Genomic DNA, 27,293 nt, shown 5'->3' with positions numbered 1-27,293 from the left:
ATTGCTCTCCTTCGCCACTGGAAAAACATTTCTCCCCATTGTTAGGCTGGACATAAAAGTATGGCGTAAATAAATGTGGACTTGTCTCTGTAAACTGCTGCGGAAGCCATCCAGAAGATCCCAGTTTCCTGCTCCAAACAATGACACGTGACCTGTCGTCACCACGGGAAAGCAGGTAGCGTGCAAGCCAAGAGTCACCTGTTTTTACTGGGAGTGGAAAGTTCCCACACTAAAAAGAAGTGTTGCTAATACCCAAATGTGGTTTTATCGAATATTTTTCGGGCGTGGAATTTTCATGTCAATATGTCTTAGTACTTGAAGTTGCAATGTTCCCAACCCTCCACACAGAAAGCGAGGGGTTAACGCTTTCTCTCTGTGACTCAGAGGCATCCTTAGGGGGAAATACAGAGTGCGGCTGAACAATAACACGAAGACGATTGTATTTGAAGCTCTTAAATGCACTAAAACCCTTTCAACATTCGGTGTGGACTCGCTAAAAATAAAAATGACATGATCCTGTTGCATCGGGATCTTGAGGTACAACATTTAATCGACTAATCAATTCTTCAACAACTATTTTGAAAAACTAGTTTGAAGATATTCTTTAACTCAAAATTGCCCAAACTCTCTTAATTTGACATTCTCAACAGTAAATATTTCTCTAGTCATCTATCAACCAATTAATCAATTCTTGAAATAATTGTTAGTTGCACCCCTACTGTGTACTTTATTTAGTAACTGAGGAAGTGGGCCCACAAATACTTGTGACTGTACATCCATAGATTTTTCCACTATCTGGAATTTACGTATTTATTTCTCTGACGACTTCATAATTTTGAACACAGGTATCTGCACTTTCTACATCTTACCCGAGAACTAATTTGAATCTCCGGAGATGATTACACATTGTAAAAAAAATATGTAGAGATGAAGTCAACCCCGGTTAAAATCTTGATTGAGAGTTATAACGAAAAACAAAGCAGAGGTAGCAGTGACATGGAAGAACGTGAATCACCAAATACTACTGATAGTCTATTGTTTTTACACAAGTATCTACTGTATACTTGTGCTTGTTGTGAGTACTTTAGTGCACCAAAATATTAGTCAGAAATACTGTCACATACAATTTATTTCAACTATACCCATATGACTTGCTTTCAACAATGCATTTATCTGTGACTCGTCACCTGTGATCGATATACTAAGCCACAATCCATAATTTGTGAGGGTTATAAGGCATTACAGAGGGCTTACCATGGTGACAAATCTTTACACAAATTGTGCGAGGCTAATCATAAAATAGATTTTGACACTTTTCAAGTGATAGCTTGGTGTCGTATTGCACTGATAAGGCCTTTTTTTTTGTCTGTGATATTACAGATTGTGGCTTTGGTGTTTCTGCAAAGACCATTCTAACAATCTAAAACTCTTGATTCCTTATTAGCACCAAGTGCTGATTGTCTCACATCACAGGTCCATTTGTCTTTACGCAGTCATAAATATAGTAAAATACTATATAGTGAAATATAAATACTTGATATATTGCATTGAAAGTACACATTCACCGATGTCGATACAAACACTCAAAACACATCAAAAGTGGTGAAACACATATTTCAAAAATGATACTGATCATTCACTGTGATACATTTCCATGAGGTGCAAAGATGACAAAATGACTCACGACCCAAAAAGCAGCATCCTCAATGACAAATTCATTGTGTTTTTGCCACAAAACAGCTCCAACATTGTAATAAAGGGGAAATGCTTTTGTTGACAGCTTTTTGCAGCGATTTCAGCTCCAAAGCCCCAAATGTTTGCACTCTTCATGCACTGTATACAAACAAATGTGCCGACTGGATTGAGTAAAGCTCCATACAATGTTGAGTAAAGACAAAAGATCTACACGTAACATTAAGAAAATACTTGTTTTCTTGATTGTATGATAAAGGCCTCATCATCAAACTTGAATTTGACTCATACTTCATGTCAACACCTTGCTCTTGACAGGTGTCTTGCTATAAAGACACTGGCACAACACAGAAGGCAACAATGTCATCTCGAAAAGCATGACAACACAGAGCGCCCATCAATGATGTGGTGAATGCCAAAAAATAAAATAAAATACCAACACTGTTAATGAATGCATGCAATTTTCACAAAAACAGTGCAGGGTGTAATCTTGTTCACCATCAAATAAACACTTGCATCTTCTTGTTAGGATATCTCCTTTGCCATCTCAACATTCTCCTTGGTGATCATGCTGGGCTCTCCTTTCTGTGTCGGGCTGTCTCCCTCCGCCGAGGCCTCGCAGGCAGGCGTTGTGGACGGCTCCTCCAGTTGCTCCAGTTCCTCCAGTATGGTCTGAACGCGACGGACTCCATCCCTTCTCGCTTGCCGTACATCGGCGCGACCTTCTGGATCAACTGAGTCTAACGCTAAGAGCTCTTTGGTCAGCAGTTCCTCCAGCAACAAGTACTTCTTATCATTTTTTTTCCCTTCAAAGCTTCTCACCTCCGCTTCCAGTTTAGCGACCCGCTCAACTATCTTCTGTACTTTAGCCAAACCTGGGTGGACAGGACACTGGGGCGGTTGTTCGGCCTCCATCTTGACAGGCGGGACTTCTGCGGCAACAGCCTCCTCGTCATGTGCTTCTGTTTCTGATGGCATTTGCTCGGTGACATCGGCAGCGCTTTGCTCCGCTTGATGGGGCTGCGGGAAGTGTTGTGGTAATTGCTCGGACTGCGGAGATGCCTGAGGCGGTGCCTGCTCGAACTGCTGTGGTTGCTGAGGCGGAGGTTGTTGGAAGGGTTGATGTGGCTGAGGCGGAGGCTGTTGGAAGTGTTGACGTTGCTGAGGTGGAGGCTGTTGAGAATGAGGCTGTTGGCCATCAGCGTCTGTGCGCAAAGGCTGAGGAACCTGGATATTCTCCGTTTTTTGTAGAGGGCTCATTTGTTCCTGCTCCACTTTCTGGGGTGGCTCTCTCATGATGTTCTGCTGTGGACATTCAAAGGTTTATTAAATATGTGGATATCTGGACCAACATGAACTACAAATCTGGGTGTAAGTCCGAAGTTATTACCTGCGGCCTTTCGCCCAGCACCTGTGTTACAATCGGTGACTGACTTCTGATATTATGCGGTAGGTGAATAGCAGCAGTATCGCGGTGCTGAGGATACAAGACGGGAGAAGCCCTTTCTCGAGGAGGCTGCATTGCTGCAGAATAGCCGGGCCATTGGTCCTGCTGAAGACGGTGGAAGGGTTGCTGATGCTCGGAATAGGGGACGCGTTGACAGTGGACGGATGGATTGAACTGAGGCTGTGCTTGCGTTTGGCCTCCTGCGCTCTCATGGATCACTGGGATTGGGATGTAACCTGCTTGAAGACCGCTACTGCTGGTCCGTGGGAGTTGGTTATGCGGGCCAGTATAAACCTGGAAAGCAAAAGGAAAATGTCAAAATGTCACACTCATTTATTTTCATTCGAAAGTGCATCTGCTTAATTGCAAACTAGAACCATAGAGCGCAGGACTTTTAGTCTTTGTTGTTGACCAACCTCTGCTGTTTGAGATACAGGTGAGCTGGCTTTCCCCGGCCCTGTGGAGCAGGTGTCACCAGATCCATGTAGAGGTGACCTTGGCCTACAATGAAATCCTGGTGTCGGCGAAGGTATCCGTCCCTCTGTCCTGATATTCTGTGCAGTGCTTGGCTGGATGTACGAATAGCACGGGTGCTGTTGCTGTTGCTGTTTCAGATCTGCACCCTCATGGAAGACTGGGATGGGGACATAACCTGGCCGAAGGATGGGGTGCTTCATCTCTTTCACAAAGGTCTTCTGCGTCTCCTGAGGGCTTGGTTCTGGTGGTGTGCTGGGTCCATTCGTGGATACTTCCCTAACCTGAAGTATGTACACATGAATTGAAATGTAATAAAGCTGGCAGGCGTCAAGTTTGATGTTACATGCAGTAATAGTAACTCAGACAAACTCAGCTATAGCTATCTCTGAAAATTAACTATGCCAATAAATATGTTTTCACTTTTAAGTTATTATGCTCCAACACTAAAAAGCTAATTTTTGCTTCTGTAAGAGGAAATGTGTAATGGTGAATGTATTAATGTTTGGACCTCATAAATTATTCAAGTCTATAGCAATATTTATATTTAAATTGAGTCAGTCCAAAAGACACATCCACACCCATGCACAATTTGGGGTCTTCGATTGACCCAAGAATCATGCTTCTGAAATATGAGAGAAAAGCCACACAAGCAGGGGGAGAACATGCAAATGCCGCACAGGAACACAGAATCAAACCCCGGATCTCCGAAACACGAGACAAATGTGCTAACAATTCGCACACCGTGCCACATCTGCCTTTTTGTTGAATGTGAAAAGGTCTCTAGAAAACCAAAGCCTAAAGATGAAGGGTCTCAATCCTGAAATAAATGCAAAGGTTATAAATTGAAATTTTACTAAGGATATTACCCAAGATACATGGGCTTTTGTATTTTAGACGCTCTTTCAGGAAGATGCTGTAATTGTAATTCATGTATTACTACGAAAAAAAAAAGGTTTCTGCACTCAGTTATTCAACAGCTTTCTCTGAATCATTATTTTGGCTGTAACAACAATAAAATATTGGATTATGGAGTTGCATCCAAAACAATTATAAAAAGGAGCAGTAATAAATGTACTCTGCTTCTACAGTTCATGTGGATTTGCAATTAAAAACGGCTTTGTATTGTTGACAACATAACTCAAGTGTCTAAGGCAACTGCCAGTGACAGCTAAGGCGGAATACAAGCAACAGGTTTATTCATAGTTCATTGATTTCTGCCCGGATAACCACTGACAACAAATCTCAAAGATATCAAAACAAAAACTGATTTTAAATGCCACTACCATTCAGATGATAAGACACTTTTCCCATCTGTTGTCAGTCTAAAACAAAAGTTGTAACATTTCAGGGAGTGACCCTTTGCCCTCTGCCATTTCATTATGGGAGGCTGCGCACAGGCAACAGCATTGCACCCATTTTATCCACTGACAGCTGTCCTCTTTCCAGCAGCTTCTACCTTCGACAGCGACGTCTCGCTGAAGATTAACAAGTGGCAGCGTGCGAGCCCCCTTTCTGTCCGTTGTCATTTCGTCAATATCTAATTTTTTTCTCGATGCTTCCAGTGAATATGAATACAGTATATGGTAATTCTAACATATAGACTGCACCCTGACCACAGTGGTCCTGCGTCAAAGCCTTGTAAGGGAAAAGTTTAATGTGAGGACGTCGCGGTGTTTGTCGCCATAAAGGAACTGGTATTGGAAGTCAAAGGTGGTCTTAACATATACTGCAGGATGAGTCACCGAGTAATTATGTCGTTAGATCAGCACCCGGCGACAAAACAGGATTGGTGAGCCGTTCGAAAAGGCTCGTGAGGAGAATGCGCGTGTGAGGGGGAGTTGAGGGGGGAAACATGGCCTATCGTCAAAATAGGTTCCTTGCAAACACCCGGAGCTAACTGCGCACCTCGGAACATTTCACGAATCGGAACGGCCGGTGGCACGATGAAGATGACATAACACGCGCTCCTCAATACAACAACTTTATCGCGCGCCGTTACCTTTTTCGTGTCGTGTCTCGGGTCATTCCAGGTTGTGGTGCGGTTGTTGTGATCCACGAAAAAGGGCCAGCCTGTCTGGGGGTCAATTTTGACTTCCCATCCGAGGGGCAAGGGATCGTTGTCGTTATTCGCCATCGTCGCTGTCGGCGACTGCGTCTTCATGCCGTTCATGCTTCTGGCTGCCCAGCACTGAGACATTTAATACCGGCGACGGACGCTTTAAAGATTCCTCAAGTGACGTGGAAAAGTGGGCTGGAAGTTTCTCGAAATAGCTGGGTTAATGCTGGGGGCGGACAGCGCTGGATACAGAGGCATGGCTGTCGCGCAGCACACCCCCAACCCCGACCACACAAACACACGCACACGCAGTAAACACGTCTCATCATTTCACAATTAGGCCTACTCTTTGCCCAAATTAGTTTTTTTCTCACTATATTCCAGTACTTTAGTACACTAATAGTGGTTTATAAACGGATTTACAGAGTCTTCCAACAGGGACTCCTTTGAAAAGTTCTTTTCATAATATTAAGGGGCGTCACTTGGGTATGTGGACAGGGGCTGATTTGTTTTTGTTGCGTGTTTGTGTGCGCGCGTGTGTGTGTGTGTGTGTGTATATATATATATATATATATATATATATTTATTTATTTATATACACACACACACACACACATGTATGTATGTACGTGTGCGTGTGTGTCTGAGTATTTAGTGTGTGTGGGGGCTGTAAAGGAAATTGTCAGGGAATTCACAGCTTGAACTTTGAGTGAAAAGACTCGACTCAACTCAGGAACAGATTGTCTTTTGCTGATCAGCAAAGGGGGCGAAGTTCCTCGAAGGCAGCACAAGTCGCGTTGCCTCTCAGATCGAACCCCCACCTTCGCACCCCCGCCGACCACTTTTTATTCACAGGATATGCAAAGTACAAGTAACATATCAGAAAAACATTCCTTCTTATTTGCATGTCGCGCTTCCCAGCCCAGCCCACCAATATGCCCCTCAGTGGACACCTGGAGGCTAAAACATCTTCCGGTGACATGCTGCCCTCCCGAAGTTGAACCTTCCTGTCGAAATTATCAGTTAATGAGGCCTTGGCCTCATTCAGCTCAAGTTTGACCTTTTTTCTGTGTGCTCCATTGTGTACAAGTTGTGAGAACATAGCGTTCGAGGTCAATCAAGCATATACTGAAATGAAACTTTGAAACATGATATTATTAAGTTTGTCTTTCTCCATCAGAAATGTAGCACGAAGCACAAACATCTCAAAGACAGTTATTTCTCAGATTCAAACAAAAGTAGAACACAGTTGAAAAGTTTTTTGGTCACTGTTAGATTTGTAGTGTTGTTGTTGTTTTTTATACAATGCACAAACACAGGAATTATTCATTCCACTGGTCAACAAACGTTTACTTTCTTTTTTAATCTGAGATGCAAGTAAACCTTTCTAGATTATTTTTTTTGGGTGCTGATTGTGAATGTGCCTTCGTTTTTTAATTTCACAAAGCAGTGAATTAAGATTGAAAATAGTGTATGTACTTTATAAAAGTTTAAAGTCAACATTAGAATTGTCGTGTTTTCAGTCTGTAATTTTTTGGTACATTACACCAACACGGAGTTATAGCATTAATCATAAAAAAAAGGGGGGGGGATCACATTGTTACAGTATATGCAAAACTGTATGTGAAAAAAGGTCACAAAGTAAGTTGAGCTCATCATTTTGAATTAACAGGAAATTTCAGACAACAATTTCTCTTTGAGCAGCTAATAAAGTTATCAAAATTAAATTAATCGCTGCAATTGCTCCCTACTTGGTGTGTGGTAGCATCAAAGAATGGCATCTGTTTTTAATGATGGCAACTCGGGCTGTCACTCTGTTGTGACTCCGTGCATAGAGGCGAATGACATGACTATGGCTCACTACACTCAACAACGCTTGCTCCGAAATAGTTTTGAAGTGACAGAGAATACATTTTTGCCACATATGTGCCTAAATGGTTGAAGAACAGCATTACATAATGACGTGTAAATTAAAGATAAATCATATTAAAGTCGTAGTTTTGAAATTACCTGGGCCAACTAATTTGTCTTATATTTATCTCTTGTTGCTGTCCACTTTATAATCATGCATTCATCCATCCACTACCCAAACTGCTGATCCTCACGAGGGTCGCCGACATGCTGGCGCCTATCCCAGTTGTCTGCGGGCAGCAGGTTACACCCTGAAATGGTTGCCAACCAATCATAGGGCACACAGACAAACAATCATTCAAAATCACGATCACACCGAGGAACATGTTTTTGGAAAGAGGGAAGAAACCGTAGTACTGTACCTGGAGAAAACCCAAACAGGCGAACATGCAAACTCCACACAGGAAGGCGGGCCACAGATGCGAAACCGGGATCTCTGTACTGTGAAGCGAATGCTCCACATAAAAGGACATGGGAAACCAGATTTGGCCCCCTGGGCCTTGAGTTTGACACATGTGCCATAGACTTACCTAACCATTAGAGGTAGTCTCGAATGGCTGAGGATGTGCAGACTGAAGATCTTAACATCTTTAACAGGGAGTGCCAGATGATCCCTTCCATGCTCTTGTGTTGGGGTAACTATGTTTGGCTCCAATAAATCTAATTCTGAATTCATACGATTATCGGCACCAACTCCACAAACATCATAGTTTTGTAAGTACCACACCACTGATCACTTTATCTCTGCTTGATGACTCTGCGCATTGTCACACAGCTGTCATTGGGTGGTACTATTGCACAATGGTACCCTTACATTACAAAAGGTCTTTCTATACTTATATGGCATGTTTTTGTTGATCATAGTTGCTTGTTACTGCAATATAAGTGTAGCTCGTACTGCCAGAGACAAATTCCTTGTGTGTTACATACTTGGTCAATAAAGATTCTAATTCAGATTTTTATTTTAAAATTTAATTTATGTAAAATCATTTTTTGGAGGGCGAGGCCTGAGAACATTTTGGGAGGGGGGTGCTACCAAGATTCCAACGAACTCTGTGAGTCCAGGCACTGATAAATAAAACGAGGGTTAAATTAGATATTTGGAGATCATTAGGACTCACCCTCCAGATCAGTTGGTGGCGGTAATGGCGCATTAAATTGTTTGGCAACCACCATGACAAAACCAAAAGAGGAGGAAGAAGATATTTGGCGCTCTGTCATACATGGCGTCACAGAATACGCATGCGTTCTAGACACTTGTGGCGTAGCAGCATGACGTAAGCCTGGTGTCCGGTTAGCTAGCTTCTGGCTAGTTAGCAAGTTGATTTAGCGTACCGAGGAAGCGAGAAACTTTAGTTTACCAGCAAATAGATTTTTTCTTCTTCATTGCTTTTGGATTTTGGTGACAGTCGACATCGGCAATGGACGACGATTCCTACCCCAGGACACTGTAAATTCCAATAGTTTTACTAATTTGCGAAACGTTTGCTGTGCTAATTTTAAAACGCGGTTGCTAACTTAATTTGCGCTGCCAACACGAAGTCAGGCGTTTATTGGTTTGTATTTCTGGCAACAGTGAAGTTGAAGACAACGTCCACCCACAGTGTTTGTGAAAATATAAATTCACAGCTATTTTTGTTGCTCGTTCAATATGCTCCGTAACAGTCGAATGGAGTCAAACTACCGCAAATATCATGAGCAGCTAAATTAGCAGCATTAGCTCGGCGGTTTGTCCGACTTTCAAGCGAATGGAACTAAGTTGCACTAACACGTTGGCTTGTCTAGGTTAATCGCTCACAAGCCCTTACGACACTTGTGTTGTTGTTGATATTATTGAATTGTTGGAGTACTCTTACAGAGGTTATTTTATTTCCTTTCAGTTACGTGGGAAACCTCTCCAGGGATGTGACTGAAATTCTGATTCTGCAACTCTTTACTCAAATAGGGCCTTGTAAAAGTTGTAAAATGATCACCGAGGTAAGTGGTGAACTTAGTTTAGCGCTATATTGCGATTCTGAAGTAGAAATGCCAAAATGAATGTAAATATGAATGTGTTACCAATGTACGCAAAGCGATTCGATTTATACCTGAAGCGTTACATTGGAAATTTGAAATTCGCAGTGATTTAATTTTTCCCTCAGTAATGAAAAAAAGTGACAGGAATTTAAAGTCATCATTTAACGTATGCAACGTAATTGAAAGCCAATTTTTTTTTCTCTTGTAGCATACAACCAATGACCCCTATTGCTTTGTGGAATTCTTTGAGCACAGAGATGCTGCTGCAGCCCTAGCAGCTATGAATGGGAGGAAAATACTAGGGAAGGTGGGATACCTTTATTGGTACAAATTTAGTCATTTTGAAACCGTGGTATTTTTTGCTTCTTGCGTAGAAAATGCCTGCCTTGCTGTTAAAAATGAAATGTTTGTTTCCTTTATTTTCAGGAAGTCAAAGTAAATTGGGCCACCACTCCCAGTAGCCAAAAGAAAGACACATCCAGTAAGTGTTTGGAACATTTATGTACTGGGAGTGAAAAGGGAAGATATTTTTGTAACGGTAATTGTTTTTATGCCATTATAGATCACTTTCATGTGTTTGTGGGTGATCTAAGTCCCGAGATTACCACTGAAGATGTGAGGGCTGCATTTGCACCTTTTGGGAGAATCTCGTAAGTTTACTTTATTTCTATATTTATTTTCATTATCACAGCATTGAAGCTTTCCTCTAAGAATCATGTTTTGTCACCAATTTTCAAAAGCTAGTATTACTGCAGCAATAATATTTATAGAATACAGTACTCAAAATGTTATGTACTACCTTATTGAGAAGACAGAAGAATGACATTGATAGCTGTTTTCAAGCCATAAAAGAATAAAAGCAAAACAAAAGTATTTGTGTATACATTGTCCGCCTGGTAAATTCTGTAAAGTGTTCCTGAAAAGATGAGTTGGAAGGAAAACAAACGCATACCTCTGCAGGTTTATTAAAATGTTCTCTCGTCGTCTTATGTTGATTTTGAATTCAGAATTAGTTTGAGGAGCCACAGAGTTTATATTTTTTGCCTTCATCGGAAAGAGAGATACAGTCAAGTTGTGATTGATGTGCATATTCTCAGTTTTCAATTTTCCCACAAATATTTACCATTGAGGAAATAATGTCAGATTATTTTATGCAAATCACCCCGATTTTCGATGAGCTCATATGACATAACTGTAGGCAGAGCCATCATCTTTGCTTGCACAAAAAGGCCAAGAATATCCAAGTTACTTGTTCTTTTGGAAGACAAATTAAATGACCGCCTGTTTTTGTTCATTATGTCAATGATTCTGGACATTTATGTTTTTAAATAGTGTCCATCATTCCTATTTTTGTGAAACTTTAATTGCAATCTGGGCATCTAGTTGCACTTAAATTACACCTCATTTAGATCTGATTCTGTTTCGAATTCAATGTGGTCTAAAAAATAAATAAAAGTCTTCTGTGAGTGTTCTAATAATTAGTATACATCACCCAATGCATTAAAAACAAAGCTGTAGATTTTGCCAACATAACTTGAGCCATCCGGTGATACCAGCATCCGAAACCGTAACCAGAGAACAATGGACACTGAAGTCCTTTTAAACTCCCTGAGAGAATTGTATCGGCCGCATTTGGAGTTGTCGATTATCAATCACATACTGAAGTGCTCTCTTATCGTTGTTCACTTGTGTTTTCTGCATTGTGTCAGCTAGTGTTGCTCTCCTATGCATATTTAGTCTATGGGAAGTGTCAGCGCAATGTAAGCTGTGTATGTGAACCTGAACAGCTTTTAGATGTGGGTCTCAGTGAAGTAATAGCATTTTGGTTATTTTACAGAAATGCTCATAGGATTGGACAGGAGCTTGAAGGCTAACAGCAAGGAACTGTGCACTCTGGAGACTCAGATGTAGTTTTTTTTTCTCTATTTATTCCATTTTTCCTCTGTCTTTATTTGTAGATGCTCTGTCTTTACGTGATATAGTATAGACGATCACATTCAATATTAAATGTATTCCTCTAAATCTATATTTCAAGTGTTTCATATTCAATTGTCTATTAAGTTTTGTCGCATTAAGGTCTTCTTCCCAAATTTCTGAAAATTGTCAATTTCTCAAAATTTGCAGCTCCCCAAATGCCATACTCTCCATATTGGCGGTAAAGAATTGACCAAGGGAAAAAAGAAATCTAGCCATGTATGCCATTTTATTCCTTTTTTTCCTCTTACATATTCTATACATTTTTAATTTGTAGGCCAGAAGACTAGTTTAAGAATGCATGGTAGTGTACAGCGTATATTTCATGAGATTAAGAGTAGGAGATAAAGTGGTGCTCTTGTGGCAATAATTTGATAATCCATTTTACGATGTGTAAAATCTATCTGTAGACTGCATGTATGCCTACTTAAATTCCTGCTTTTGAGTCAGTGAGTCAGCACTCAGTCCAGGGTCCTGATAGCTACCAGTAATATAGGACAGTGTAGTGGATTCACAGTTCAGTGTGTCTTGCGTGGCTCCTTTTTTTTTTTTTAATAATGCATTTTGACCGGAATACTCACTGAAAATCTTTTCACATTTCGCTCCAGAGATGCTCGTGTTGTGAAGGACATGGCGACAGGCAAATCAAAGGGGTATGGATTTGTGTCCTTCTACAACAAACTGGTAAGGCTCCAGTGCCGCAACACAGATGAAAGGTTATTTCTTTTCCTGTTTATTATTCTTACTTTTTTTTTGGGCAAATAGCTATAGAAGTGTATAGTAATACACACAGTCATACCTGCATAACCTCCTACTATAACACTGTTGAGAATAACATGAACAGAATCATATGTAGATTACGAGCCCGAATGTCATTGCTGAATTTACCCACATAGTGGCCACGCCTCGTTGAGTCACTGGATGCATCATCTGCTTCAGGCTCGGCTCGCTGAACACCGCAACTGAAGTGGACCCCTGTGAAAAAATTAGTCGTCCGCTTACACCCGTACGCCAAGCGGTAGAGCGCCGCACATTTATCTTTTTTAAAGCGGACCTTAAAAACATGGCATGATTTGTCAAGGAAGATGTGGATTGCCTCAAAGAAAGGAAAGCGGGCACAAATCAAGGAGAGAGTGTTTGAAATTTTTGAGAAGCTGTTGACAGCGATGGATTGCGCCATTCAAAGGCTGCACCCATTCCTTTTGGTGACAGAAGCTCTCTATGCTTTGATATCTAGCCGCAAGTACATATGATAATAATTGTAAATATTATTGTAAAACACTGCAATTGGCCAGCGATCAGTCCAGGCTGTACACCACCAGGGACTATTCCAAAGAGCTTTTTTTTTTTTTTTATGTCTTATTTTCAGCATTCTCCGCTACAGTCCTTTTCTGATAGTGTTCCAAGATTGCCTATTTCAAACTAAACATCCCCAACCCCTTTGCGGTTATAGTAAGCTGGCCGCTATTTGTTTAAATTCAGCATGTTCAATTATTGATCACTAGTATTACTAGTCGGTATACAGAAATGTATTCAGTAAACTCGGTTTTGACTTCTTGATTTGTTCCTATAGGATGCTGAGAACGCCATTGTTCATATGGGTGGGCAGTGGCTCGGAGGTCGCCAAATCAGGACCAATTGGGCAACGCGAAAGCCACCTGCTCCAAAGAATTCGCAGGACAGTAAGTTTAGAATGCAAATGTTTGCTGATTGTACAGCAATGGTGGGCTGAAGTTTTTTGGGGGGTATTTTTGTACCTTTCAGATGGCTCAAAACAACTGCGGTTCGATGATGTTGTGAGCCAATCCAGCCCGCAGAACTGTACAGTGTACTGTGGCGGCATCCAGTCAGGACTATCTGGTAAGTAGTTTGCATTTAGTGTTGTTTTGACATACAGTATGTACTATAGAGTACTCTTTCTTTCTCATTATGTCAGATACCTTAATGCGTCAGACCTTCTCACCATTTGGGCAGATCATGGAAATCAGAGTTTTCCCAGAGAAAGGGTATTCTTTCATCAGGTAATTACAGCATTTGGCCCCTAGATGTCAACCAAGTTCTCTTGTCGGATGAAATTGCTTGATAACACTCTTCTATTTGAAAGGTTTTCCTCCCATGACAGTGCTGCCCATGCCATTGTGTCAGTTAATGGCACAGGCATTGAAGGACACATAGTGAAGTGCTACTGGGGCAAAGAATCTCCTGATATGACCAAAGGCTCACAGCAGGTAAAGTAATTCTCTTGAAGTCATATGTTTTGTTATGTTGTTGGAATCAACGTCAATCATGCATCCTTTCCAGTCAAGTTGATTGTTTGCTCCCGATTGTATGACTCCATTATTTTTTTATTTCTTGTCACAGGTTGAATATGGTCAGTGGGGGCAGTGGAATCAGGTCTATGGAAGTCCACAGCAGCAATATGGGCAGCAGTATGTGACTAATGGATGGCAAGTTCCCTCCTACAACATGTATGGCCAGTCATGGAACCAACAAGGCTTTGGAGTAGAGTATGTATCAAAATCATGCAACGTTTCATTGCAGCCTTTGACTGCCATGATGCTTCCTCAAAGTTATAACGCATTCATTAAATATTCCTCGTTTGCAATGAACTTGCATATTCATAAATGATCGAATTCACAGGCAGTCTCAGTCGCCCGGCTGGGTCGGCGGATTTGGATCTCAATCGGCTCAGGCTTCAGCCTCTGCGAATTCAGTCGTGTCCAACCTGACCAACTTCAACATGACAGGTTACCAGACACAGTGAGCTGGTCCGAACACAAGCCCATTACTAAGAAGAACCAGCTCTGGTCAAACCATTATACATAAAGCATCTGTTTGCCTCATAGGACAAATAACTTTTTTTTTTGTAATGATTGTGCCCATTTCACTAAGAATGTTTAATTTTATTTTATTTTTTTCCTCAAATGAAAATTTCAGTGTATGAACATGCTACAGGACAATGAAATGCAAGTCTAGCATTAAACATCGCCATCAAATTAATCAGTCCGATTGTGTTCTCACTCCTGTGGCTCTTGTTGGCCCCTTTGTGAGAATTATCTTTTTTTATCAGGGATTAAGCAGTAAAAATTATCCTCATGTCATATGACCTTCATGGTGCACTTAACCTTGTATTTGCCTGCATTCTGGAACGAGACATCGAATCCATCTTGTACTGCAATACACAGGTGAGCCACCTGCCTGTTTTTACTGATATGGACCAGAGCAAAGGGACAATAGGTGACATTCAATGCAGTCGTCCTACTGAACAGCTGCAGTATCTGTTGGCTATGGGCGAAATGCTCAAGATCACCTCGCAGGAAAAACTCGCCCCAATCACATTTCAAATTTGAGAAAAAGCTCTAAAATACATACGTAAAAATCACATCACTGCAACCAAAACTATATTTGTGTTCTGGTGGAATCACGCTTGAAACCTCGAACTACAGCAATACATACTCCAATCGTGTTCTTCACAAATATAAAACTACATTTAATATTTTCCATTTGTTCGTTGTAGTCGAGTGCGAATGTTTATGTACTGCTCGTGCTTGGCGCGTTTTTTTTTCTATTTGATACAATTGGTAAGAAAAAGTCACAAGACTTGAGTTGATATTTTAAATTTAAATCTGCAACAATTGCAATGAGCCACGGCAACCTTACAGTATTGGTTTGTGTTGAGCCAATAGCCATAGAGTCACTGCAATTTTGATGCGAATGAAAAGTGCTTTGGAAAAAAGACCTCCTGAAATACTTTGCAGAGCACAACAATTTCGATCGTGTGCTGTGGCTTTAAAATAATTAAAGCAGTGGTGAGATTTCTCTGAGTGATGAGCAAAGTTCATGTTACTTTCACTGCTCTGACAGCATGTTCTTTGTAAGCTTTTGATATATTTTGTGTTGGTGAACCTGTCTCATAGCAAAGGAGGGAAACAAAAACCTTTTGAGATAGGCTCACTGTTGCATTGAAGTGTTAAAACAATTCATCATCTTGTTAACAGATAATCTTTATGCTGATTCTGGGCTGGTTTCCTAGAGGAATATAAAGTCTTTCTTTTTCATTATTCCTTGAAGACCAATCCCTGATTATGGAGCATTTTCTAATCAACCACCTTTGTAACGACAAACAGATCGTATGTCCTTCCTTACTTTTTTTTTTTGGGCTTTTTGCATGTTGGTGGAAGGATTTGTAAATATGGCAACCCCCGCCCTCTCCACATTTGCCCCTTGGTGTACTCTGAAGTGAATTTCAATCATAGGCACCTTTTCATTTGGCTTGAAATTATGTGCCATTTGTTGTATCGTGTGTAATAGACTTGATTTTATTTTTTTTGTTCGGATTGGGGGGGGGGCTAAAAGAGCTGTTTGGGATTAACACGACAATTGACAAAATAACAATATCCCCAAATAATTGCAGCTACGGTCATGCTGTGTACATCACTATGGGTTGGATGTTCTGGAAAAACCTTGTCAGTCAATATGATTCATTTCATATAGGGGGGGCCCCTCAAGTGGTTTGGCCAATTTTAAATCGCCCACTGCGGATTTGTCCTTTTTCTTGAAGTAGCAGAAAGCATAGATGATATTTTAGCTTGAACTGCACGATTGTGACGTGCACACAGTATATGTTTGTTGCATAAGATATTGAATGTAATGACAATTTGCTTCCGTGATAAGTGATGTTCAATAAAGGCTGGGGATGGTTTTCATTAGAAAAAATAGAAAACGCAGTTTAGTCACTTGAAATAAAGACACGTTCAAACCACTTCTGTTAGTATGTTTATTAGACACGTATTCAGCTGCATCTTGCATCTAACCAACACAACGTTGCTCACTTGTATTCGAGCATTTGCAGCTCAAGACCAGGACGGACGTGAATAACGCTTTATTGCACATTAACATTTAAGACCATTACTCATACTTCAACATACTAAGCAAAGAAGTTGACAGACTTTTGAGTAAACGGAAAAATTACTTTTTAGGCATTTATTAATTTGTTATACTGTGTTGCACAACAGTCTATTTAGATATAGAGAACTTACACAACACTTCTAATATGTAGTTTTATGTTTAAGTGAAATCTACAACATTTAACACTATAGTCATCTAAGTTTTTGTGCTTGAACATTTTATCTGATGTCTAGATACAGTAGCAAAAAAAAAAGTGCCCATAATTTATAGATTTCAGTAAAACTTGACCGGTCCAAAGTTCAAGTGTTTGTGTGTTGAGTTGAGAGTGTTAATCTTGGAGGATATTTTCAGTTATGACAGGTTTCTTTTAAAGCATTGACATATTTGATCTGTAACTCGTTCTTCATCCCCTTTGTCACATCTCATGGCTTTATCACATATGACAGTCATATGTGGGGACAGTGCAAATTCTCCCTGATGGCAGCGCAGCCTTTGTCCCTCGGTCCACGCAAACCAAAATACTCCCATCAGAGGCATTTTTATCCGCCTGCGTGCGGTCATTAGAAAAAGAAGTCACATACATGCCGATCGTATTTCCATCATGAGCCATCAATTTGTTCATGTATTCTGATTGTAACACATTTTTACACTTTTTTTTCTTCTTAAGTTATTGCAGGTCAAGTCATTTCATATACTGGTACTGTACTAATGTGACAGACCTGATGCAATCTTTTAAGACACATGTAGACAACCATTCACACTCACGGGCAATTCCACAGTGTCCAATTAACCTACCATACAATTCAATATTGCCGACACTGGAGGCTTATACTTACGATATGATTGGTCACCGACTTCCCATTCATTTTGTTTAGTTCGGTTATGTCCTCTATCCCAATTTTCTTCAAAATCAACTCAATCTTCACTGTAATGCCAGACATGGCACTTTCAAGGTGGAGAACCTGCCTGGCCAATCTGCAATTGACAGAGAGACATTGTGAAGAGACTTGGATTAATGTCATATAAAATGTAGACTTTTTGGGGGGGAGGCGAAATGTGACCTTAGAAACTGTTCTCGGTCCATAAACGTGTGACCGGAGTTGCTCTTTTGGTCGCTTAAGATCACTGGAGTCTTTTGCCCTAATTCTATCCCGTAGTTCATTCCAAGATTGTTGAGTTCAGCAGCAAGGGCATCCTGAGAAAATCGGAAAATTCAAAAGCTTTACGGGACTTTGTTGCTCACATAAAGAAAGCAAGATATGAGATCATGAGAATGTTTGAAATGGTGTCGAGGTCAAAGCATGTAACTCGACAAACCCTCTTTTCCTCCAGCTCTGTTTTCATCTTTTCCTGTTCATCCTCATCTAGAATGTGGTTCCCATCACGGTCAAACTGTGAGAAAGCTGCAGAAATTTCATGATCCGCATGTCCCATCCTGCGACATCATCGGAGTGGTGAGGATTGTGTTTCAATCTTTTGACATAATAAGATGCGGTCGTAATCTTTTCCACGTACTCTTTTAAAGTTTCCCGAAAATCCTTGAATTCAATTTCGCCCGATCCAGCGCGTAGAGCCCTCTGAACATCGGATATTTTCTCATTTTTAAGCTTCAGCTTCATGAATGTCTTCATGTAACTCTGATTGGAAAGAATCCAGACCACGTGAAATCCTATTTAAATGTTGAATCCCCAAACAGTGGTACACCACGTGTTACCTGTTTGATGATGTCGCTGATTTGAAGCTCATCTTTTTGGGATGATAGCTCCTCTTTCACCTCCGAATACGTGTCATTTATGATGGCGAGAAACATGTTCTGAAGAGATAGGAAACATGAAACTGTAAATATACGGTATTATCTGACTTTTAAATGACTTGCGGAGCAGGATGGCTTACGAGCAGGACAAAGAAAACGAAGAAAACATAAGTGACAAAATAAATTGGTCCGAGAACTCTGTTTGCACGATCAATTGCATCATAGTCAAAGTCTCCGAGAATAATCCTGAACTGGGTGAAGCTGCGGGGGGGGGGGGGGGGGGGGGGGAAGAGATGGAAAGACTGATGAGTTCAGGCACAACGTAGATTCAAGTTATTCTGCTGTTCCGGATATATCTCTTACATGCACTTGACAAAGGTGCTGAAGGATTCCACCTCTGTACCAAACAGCAAATATCCAAGCTGAGCGTACGCGAAGAACACGATGAAGAACATTATAGCAAATCCTATAATGTCTTTGGCACAGCGACCCAGCGTGGAGGACAGCTGGGTCATGGTCTTATTGAAACTAATGTACTTGAACACCTACAATGACAAGAAGAGCGCACGCTATTTCAGGAAAGGTGACACATGTCAACGTTGAGAGTTGGAGCGCGGCAGAATTTTACCTTGATCCATGCAAAGAACAAGTTGACTGCATTCATATTGTTGTATTGTGTTTGCCAGAAGGCCAGAAACTCAAAGTCGGCATAAATTTCCGGTTGGTCCAATAATTTGCCAAGCAACTTGTCCACTTTGACTGTCCGGAAAATATTGAACACAATGGCAACAATGGCGAGCTGGAAATGAGAGACGCGTTCATCGTTTTAAACTTACCGAAAACTGGAAGAATTTCTCCCGAGTGACATGTTTCTTACCAGTATGACTACGATGTCAAGTATGTTCCAGATGCTTTTGAAGTAGGAGAACTTGTGTATTCGAAGCTCAAGTATCTCCTCCACAACATAATAGAGGATGAATAAACAGAAGACCATCTCACAACCCAGGATGAAGTAGTCCCAGTAGTTGATGTAGCGAATCAGTTTGACCGTTCGTATCTGGTAAGAAGGGATCGCTCCGCCCGTTGCCGGGAATTCCACTACCAACCTATCAACAGACTCACGTCAAACACAAATTGCCATTCCGATCGAGCGATTTGGATCCCAGTCTGTACCTGATGACACAGAACATGTTGATGTTTGCATTGTACGTGGAGAAGTCGATGAAGATGGCCCTGGTTCCTCGATCTAGCCAGAGGTTCTCCTCCAGCTCCCTGAGTAGAACCGCGCTTTCCTCCTTGGTTCGACCCAGGTCCTGGTAGTATCCGGCTCCACTGTAGGTGGTCAGCAAACCCCAATGTGAGGAACCCTTGATCACTTTCTCAGTGTGGTAGCTCCATCTGCAGAGGTACGAGGTCACATATGGAATAAATATCCGAAGAAGTCAGCGGCTGATAGTGTTTTCTCCAGCGGAGAATTTGTAATAGATACGCAACATGAGTTTAACTCAAACATCGTAGCCTTTCTCCGATGTAGGCTAAACAAATACATATATCTCTTTGAAATATTGTCCACAAAGATGTGTACATTTATGTTTGTGAGCACTTTTCCTTTGCCGCATGTATGGCAATTCACAATGGTGATTAGCAAACATGATTGTTGTACAGTGGTCCCTCGTTTATCGCGGGGATTATGTTTAAAAAAATAACCCGCGATACGTGAAAAAAGTAGTTTTTTTTAACAATTACACGATATGGATATGTTTTAAGGCTGTAAATCTCATCATTAGTATTTATTCACATTTCTCTCATTTAAATGTGCTCAAAGTTCAAAACAAGTATACAGTTGTATTATTATTAGTTTATTGTACAGGAGACATGGCAGGGAGGAGATGGATTCAAATTGGTCTCAATTAAAATGTAAAAAATAAAAATAAAAGGATGCCGAATTACACTGTAAAAAAAATACAGGTCATAATCAAAATATAAGTCATAAAATGTATCAAAGGACCACTGTGCCGCACACAATAAAAGGCTCTTCTAAAATACTGTATTGGGGAGACGAGAACATTTGCCGAGCCACACCGCTCCCCTACCGCCTTGGGTCACTCCATCCACAATGTTGACCTTTAACCCTGGAGAACCCAAGAACTCTTTTCTTCTTTGGAAAATGATGAATTATACATTAAATGACTGCTATATGTTCACTGAACACCAAAATATATGTATTTTCAAATATTCAATGCTTTAATCCTAATTTAGGATTAGGGCCAGATTTGACCCTTTGGGATTTACGGGTAGCATTTGAGTAGCAGAATTAATAGGGGCCAAATTTGACCCCGTGGGTTCTCCAGGGTTAAGCAAACTGCTAATCCACACAACACTACACACACTGACACCTTCCATGTACAGTGAAAACCAAAAAGAGCGATTCATGCATGAAGACAACACCTCTCCAATGTGTCGGACGCCATCAAGTATTGGCCCATGTCGAGGTTCTCTGTTGGTCTGGTTGGATGCTTGTGGTCAGTTGGGTGTCTTATTCTCGCTGCATGCGGTCCGCCAACTTTTGTTGCGAAACATGGTGTCAGGTGTGTATTGTCTCCGCTAGCCTTTGGACAACTTGGTAAATTTGTTGTTCAGCTGATCAGATCTGCACTCTTTCATCTCAAACCTCTGCTTGTATGTTCTCCTCTCTCAAGGTGTTGTCTAAGCGATTTCACTGAGTTACTTAAAATCTCTTCCTCCGCTTCCCAACTACCGTGGTTTGACTGACCGATGTCATTTCAGCCTGGACGGTCCTTCTATTTAAATCGAGTTTGTGTACTTGTGCACCCAAACATGCTTCTTTTTACACTCCACCTAACCCACAGCGCATGGTCGACTATCTTATTCTGCGTTGTGCCCCGACACTCAAGGTGGGCATACTTTGCTGTGACAAAAAAAAGGCGCATCCAATAGGGGAAGGGCTGGCGGAGTGATTTCAGAGTTCTAACAACAATAGAGCAAGCAGTAGAAAAAGCCTGCTTGTTACATTCTGTTTGGATGCTACAGAAACACTTCCAAACATGGGCAAGCTTCTCCCGCGGCGAATATCACGAAAAACTAAATGCACTTGGCAGTCTTGTATTGAGCAGCTATTGCACATGTGCAACCTTGAATGAGAGTCTGTCAGTCATGATTTTTTTTTTTTGCAGCGCAGGGTGGAAACCCGTCACAACACAGATGAACGAAATAACTGCTCTCATCATCACCTAGATCACATTTCTGTCATTTTAGTGTATTATGACTTGTTCATTTTATTATTTAGTCTTATTCAAAGTACATTGGCGGTGAGGCGGTACTCTTGAGCCTTCTACCGGCAAGCCGCCCAGGAAAGAAGAGCAACCCGGACAGTGTGAATCTGCACTGACGAGGTGTAACTTACGCTGTGCCGTTGATGAGGCCAAAGTTGATATCGTCCTCCTTCTTCTCATTGTAGACATCGTAACATCCTGTGATCTCATCCTGGAAGTCGTTGTGAACTTTGCAGGAGTTGTTCTTGATCTTGATCTGCCTCATCCTGGGAACTCCCAGCAACATGTTCTCATAGTAGATGAAGGACTGATCTCCAGTGGCCAGGGACTGGTTATTGTACCATTTAGTCCAGTAGAGGCCATCGAGTAGTGGTTCCTCAGCAAACTATATATATAGAGAGAAACAAGTTGAAATTGTCAAAATAACCCAATTGCCTCCTACTGTGTTTAAAAAAAAATCTGAGAAATCCATCAGGATAAATACTCACAGTCCAGAAATCCCCCATGGTGCTAATGGACTGAAACTTAACCCCACTTTCTCCAGCTGTGTTTACAAACAGGTCAGTCATGGCTTTAGTGTAATAGTAGGTGGTTGAGCTCGTCATACCGTACGTCACTGAAAGACAACATTGTGACATTATTCACGACTTCACGCGATGCTATCTTGCTTTGTACAGGCTCGCCTTTCAACGTCGCTCCTTTCAGTGCTCCCAAGATAAGACACGTCAAAGGCAGGACACACACAAGCTATCATTGGACACTGTTCCTCGGATGTATTTATGTTGCCACCATCAGATGGATCCAGATTAGAGGCTGTAATTTGTTTGAGGAGAGAGCGCGCCAGCCCCGTCGCAAATAGCCTCGTCAAACAATGTCAATGTAACGCAGACAAAGAAACAATGGACGAGGCCCAATGCGCTTATCGCTAAAAGGCAAAAAGGCTTGCGGTCATGTCCCTTTCACGGCTAATGGCTCGACAAAAGCTCTCAGGTGGAGCGTTCGAGAGGACGTTTGTGGTGGGCATCGAAGCAGGAGTGTGCTGGAGCACTTTTTATGGGAAGGCGACTGTTCCAATTTCATTGATACATTTTCACTCATGCTCTCAATTCTTTTTTTCTTTTTTTTTTGCGCTAATTCATAAGTCATTTTAGAACGCTGTCACATGTATTCATAATCAAGGGACCATTTGTGGTCAAACATTTTCTAGTGTCTCGCATCGGTTTAACGACATGTTTCCTTCATGATGATAAAGTTGTGACAATTAATAATTATAACCAACCTCGGTAATATGAATACTCACCAAGTTCTTGACCATGTAAAATGAGGCAACCAAAATATGATCAACAGCTCTCAGGATGCTGCAATGCAGTTCACCATCAATGCAAACAGCCACCATAATAAATATTTTTAAAATGAAACTGCATTATTCATAACCAATTAGTAAGGGCAGAGTATTTTTTGATAATACTCTTATAGGGCCCATTGCGCCTTTGGATGACGACTCGAAAGTTTGGACGGCCTCGCTCATGATATAAATGAGAAGATTTGTCCAAAAGTCTTGTCATGAAATATTCGTTTGTTTTTTTTTGGGGGGGGGGGGTGTTTTGTGAGGGGTTAAAGGTGGGAATTGGCAAATGTTGTAATAATTGCATTGTTCTATTAAAAAAATTTGAATATCTAATTTAACGTATTCCCTTATAAAACGTTAATGGACAACATTACACATTGTATTTTTTTGGTTAATCCATCTCAACTAAACTTGACCCTTAATTCATCTTTGTAAAGTTTTGGGTTAAAAATCAAATTTGTTGTTTGACCATCCTGTATGAAATCAAATAAGTCTAATTTTCATCGACATTTCACATGTCTTATAACCACATTTCAGGCACCCTCATTTCTTCCATTGATCTTATTACTTACAAAGACAAATATCCACTAAGAAGACCAGATAGATCATGAGCTCCCGTAGAGTTGTGCGGACAAACAGTTCCCGATTGTCGGAGGTGTTCTCCGTCAGTGTTGTTCCCCACAAACCTACCAAGAATATTGAAAAGAAGGAGGGAGAGGAAAGAAGAAAATTGTTGTGCTATAGCATCCATAAAACTAGTAGATCATGATTAACATGCATTTGGGAGTGATCATTGTCTTGGTAAAGATTCATAGATGAGTCTTAAGGTTGACGTTGAGAGTAGGACCAGAATGTTCCTACCTTTAATGAAAGAGCAGCAGCCTCTGCGTTCCTTCGACAAGATTTTATCAGCCAAGTGTGGCTCCTCCGGCAACGAGCGAGGGATGTCCACATTGTAGATGCTCTCCATGGAGCCCTGAAAGAGGGGCTGCGGGTTGTAGACGGTGTTCACAACTCGGGGCAAGGGCGGCGAGTTGTCAATGTAACCCTGGTTCACCCATGAACCCATGTTTTCCAACTCGCATTCCACCTGGCTGGACAGGTGGCTTTCGGCACGGTTGTTCAGACTCTTCATGGTGCAGGATCAGAGAGGAAAGTCGAGCAGGGCGGCGGGGGCAGCTTTTGAACACCTGCGCAGTCGGATGCTTATAAGGGGGAGGTGACATAAGCAATGTGGAGGGAGGAGCTGCTGGGCCCTCTGCAGGAGCATTTGTCGTCATCGTTAGGAAATTGAGGCGACAGTATGATGGTGGCTTGATGATGGATTTCACAAATCTTGACAAATTAAAAAGGTATCCCGTGACGGAAAATAGTAAGAATAAATTTCTTTTTGACTGACTGGCTAAAAGGAACTGTGTGTAGTTACATTTAATCTTACGTAGGTATTACGACCTCAAAGAACATGTTGCATTGATCTCGACTTACACTAATCATAAAAATTGTGCCATTGGGAGCTTTGCTTTGTTTCTATTGGCAATATCGCAGTGGCTGTTGTATGTTGATTATAGTAGATGTCAATTTTTGTGCTGTAGAAATGCACTGCGCCGTATTGAAAGATGTTCATCATATATTTCAGTTTTCTGTATCATCTGAGGGCGGCCCGGTGTCCAGTGGTTAGCGCGTCGACCTCACAGTGCAGAGGTCGCGGGTTCGATCCCGGCTCCGGCCTCCCTGTGTGGAGTTTGCATGTTCTCCCCGGGCCTGCCTGGGTTTTCTCCGGGTACTCCGGTTTCCTCCCACATTCCAAAAACATGCATGACAGGCTGATTGAACACTCTAAATTGTCCCTAGGTGTGAGTGTGAGTGTGAGTGCGGATGGTTGTTCGTCTCTGTGTGCCCTGCGATTGGCTGGCAACCGGTTCAGGGTGTACCCCGCCTACTGCCCGAAGACAGCTGGGATAAACTCCAGCACCCCCGCGACCCTTTGTGAGGATAAAGCGGTAATATATAATTATATAATTAATTAATAATACAGTTGCAGTAATAATATAAGCTAAAAAATTAGTGAAACAAAGTTGCGAGAGCTGACCTAGAGATCTAAGGCAACTCCTCTAAATACTCTTACCTACCTCTTGAGACAACACCTTAGTCTTTTACCACGTTCCTTCAACGTACCCTTTTGTACGCAAACACACTTGCGTAGGTAATCTCCATCCATCTTCTGACCCGCTTATCCTCATGAGGGTCGCGGGCGTGCTGGAGCCTATCCCAGCCGTCATTAGAGAGTAGGCGGGGGGCACTCCGAACCAGTTGCCAGCCAATCGCAGGGCGCACATAGACAACCATTTACACAAACAATCACACTTAGGGACAATTCAGAGTGTTCCATTCACCTGCCGTGCATGTTTTTGGAATGTGGGAGGAAACCGGAAAACCCGGAGAAAACCCACACAGGCACGTGGAGAACATGCAAAGTCCACACAGGAAGGAACCTTGCACCTCTCCACTGTGAGGCAGATGCACGAACCGTAGATAAATGTCATTTTTCAAAACAATTTCAAAGTGCATACAGTATTGTAAACATGTTGTGTCAAGTCTTCCTAATAATTCAGTAGTTTAATATGCCACATTGTTTTGTGATTGGATCCTCTTAATTACTGTCCTGCTGAGCACATTGTTGTCGCCACTGATTCCCAACTCATGCAATCATGTGCTCCTCCTGAGGTAATCAATCAGTTGACTTTTTTTTTTCCCTGCTGCCAACTGTTCGCTGCTGGTGACTGAATTAATGAAGTGCGTAATTGCAGTGTCACTGACACGCACTTTTGACTCGACCCTCTATTCATTTTTGACATGCCAACCGTCAGAAAACGTTGATTAGGTATGCAGACATTTAATGTGGCCAATGAGTCATTATGACCATCTGTATCAGTGTTGGCTACGTCCAGCTTCTAGTGCCAAAACGAAATGCCCCTCGATGCTCATGTCACATGCGTGTCACGTTATGTGTCATTTAAAGGCCTTGTATGATTGAGCATCGTATCTCAGACATTTTGGGGGATGGAAATTCCCACATGGACCCATACGTCTTCTCCAAATCAAATCGGTTTGCGGAGCCCAGTAGTCCAGTGGCAGTTGGGTGCTACAGTTAAGCCACTGCTGCTATATGTATCTTTTTTTTTTTGGAAGCAGAGCGTTTGGGTCCAGCTCTGTACGCTCACGCTTCAGCGACTCTGAACTAAGCGATTCCACGCAGCCATTAGCACACAATGGCGTTTAATTCCTGCTGCCCCGCTGAAGCCAGGCCGGCATCTTGCTCAGAGGCTTGCTTAATCTGCTCTGGCTTGTGCCACCATTCAAACTTTTCAAATCCGTGTCAATCACTTGACAATGGGGCGTTATTGCCATTTAAATCTGTTGTGCTGCCCCCGGCAGTAAACAATCTTATGCTGGCCTGCGTGAGACACCAAGTACAAATGGAAAATCGATTTCATTTCAAATCATAATGATCGTGCTCTTGAGAATGACGACTAGAAATACTGTTGTGGTTTGAGTACGGTAGTGCTCTTATTTTTGTCACTGCTGACGTAAGAATCTGTTATCTCGGTGCACAGAAGCTGTGAACAAATGGAGGATTTACATGTGAGGGTGCAGCGCAAGTGGACATGGCCTGCCATTACCGTTAAGGCAAGATCGTCTCTTTCTCACACACACACACACATACAGAGTAAAGACTAACCTCTAAGTGACATTATCTGCACAGTAACAATATTTCGTAGCGCACAGAGAAGGAAACTTTTCCAAAAGTTTTTCTGGCTATTTGTACTATTACGCAATTGTTTGTAGGATAATATTGAATATTACAATGTCACTCCATCAGGGCAAAAATTATAATTATGATCTCCATAAAAAGGACAGCAGGATATATTTGATCGAAAAAATGTCTTTATTCTCAATCCAAAACTATAATTTAGCATGTGAAAAACAACAGATTGCAAGTTGAATTTTTTTTGTTCCCCAGCTCCCCAATAGTTACAAATTAGCTTCAGCTATGCAACTACTAGCTATGATTCTCTGAATGCACTAAAATTGCACAACATTTCCAGGCTGTATAATCAGAGCAGCCGTAAATACACAATTGCATGTTCAATCTAATGGTCATTTTAATGACACTACATGTCTGACTTCATACCATGCAGTGAAGAACCTGCTCGGTATCCCAGCAAACATATATCAAAGACTTAAAAAAAAGAAGCCTTTTGATAACCAAACAAAGATAATGAAAATACATAAATCAATACAAATGTATTTACTGTCTCCGTAATTGAAGAAAAAAACATGATTTCACGTTGCCACTTACAACACTGTTTTGCATGCCAAACGGCAGATTATTATTATTATTATTCGTTGTTTTTTTT

At 41.4% G+C, this 27,293-nt stretch overlaps 3 protein-coding genes and 1 long non-coding RNA gene across 6 annotated transcripts; 2 read left to right on the top strand and 2 right to left on the bottom strand.

The window, feature by feature from the left end:
- Positions 1–32: 32 nt before the first annotated feature.
- LOC147199385 (uncharacterized) lies at positions 33–4,703 on the top strand. The gene is made up of 3 exons (XR_015102029.1): positions 33–175; positions 2,222–3,668; positions 3,754–4,703. It is a non-coding gene; the product is annotated as an uncharacterized LOC147199385 (long non-coding RNA).
- bag3 (BCL2 associated athanogene 3) lies at positions 1,112–6,077 on the bottom strand. Of its 2 annotated transcripts, none has more exons than XM_086121922.1 (4): positions 5,616–6,077; positions 3,556–3,897; positions 3,083–3,433; positions 1,112–2,994 (listed from the first exon to the last, which is right to left on the bottom strand). In XM_086121922.1, exons 1-4 carry the CDS (start codon positions 5,811–5,813, stop codon positions 2,218–2,220), a joined length of 1,668 nt encoding a protein of 555 aa, XP_085978048.1. In that variant the 5' UTR covers positions 5,814–6,077; the 3' UTR covers positions 1,112–2,217. The 2 variants fall into 2 exon arrangements, with proteins under 2 accessions (XP_085978048.1, XP_085978047.1); XM_086121921.1 differs by having other exon boundaries at positions 1,112–2,997; positions 5,616–6,076.
- Positions 6,078–8,840: 2,763 nt separating this feature from the next.
- On the top strand, positions 8,841–16,335 carry tial1 (TIA1 cytotoxic granule-associated RNA binding protein-like 1). Of its 2 annotated transcripts, XM_086122062.1 has the most exons (12): positions 8,841–9,033; positions 9,464–9,560; positions 9,808–9,906; positions 10,026–10,080; positions 10,162–10,249; positions 12,182–12,257; positions 13,147–13,255; positions 13,338–13,433; positions 13,510–13,594; positions 13,678–13,801; positions 13,935–14,080; positions 14,214–16,335. In XM_086122062.1, exons 1-12 carry the CDS (start codon positions 9,005–9,007, stop codon positions 14,335–14,337), a joined length of 1,128 nt encoding a protein of 375 aa, XP_085978188.1. In that variant the 5' UTR covers positions 8,841–9,004; the 3' UTR covers positions 14,338–16,335. The 2 variants fall into 2 exon arrangements, with proteins under 2 accessions (XP_085978188.1, XP_085978187.1); XM_086122061.1 differs by having other exon boundaries at positions 10,026–10,249.
- A 60-nt stretch (positions 16,336–16,395) lies between these two features.
- pkd2l1 (polycystic kidney disease 2-like 1) lies at positions 16,396–24,016 on the bottom strand. The gene is made up of 15 exons (XM_086122064.1): positions 23,737–24,016; positions 23,448–23,561; positions 22,016–22,143; positions 21,659–21,912; positions 19,408–19,632; positions 19,112–19,340; positions 18,863–19,033; positions 18,598–18,779; positions 18,375–18,495; positions 18,196–18,294; positions 17,997–18,118; positions 17,799–17,916; positions 17,543–17,676; positions 17,318–17,456; positions 16,396–17,028 (listed from the first exon to the last, which is right to left on the bottom strand). Exons 1-15 carry the CDS (start codon positions 24,008–24,010, stop codon positions 16,915–16,917), a joined length of 2,424 nt encoding a protein of 807 aa, XP_085978190.1. The 5' UTR covers positions 24,011–24,016; the 3' UTR covers positions 16,396–16,914.
- Between the last annotated feature and the right edge of the window lie 3,277 nt (positions 24,017–27,293).

The sequence above is a fragment of the Hippocampus guttulatus genome, chromosome 10 (genome assembly GCF_054856545.1).
Source record: "Hippocampus guttulatus isolate MCC_2025c chromosome 10, RoL_Hgut_1.0, whole genome shotgun sequence".
NCBI lineage: Eukaryota > Metazoa > Chordata > Actinopteri > Syngnathiformes > Syngnathidae > Hippocampus > Hippocampus guttulatus.
Note: the sequence above shows the minus strand (reverse complement) of the source record. Positions and strands in the feature narration are given on the sequence as shown.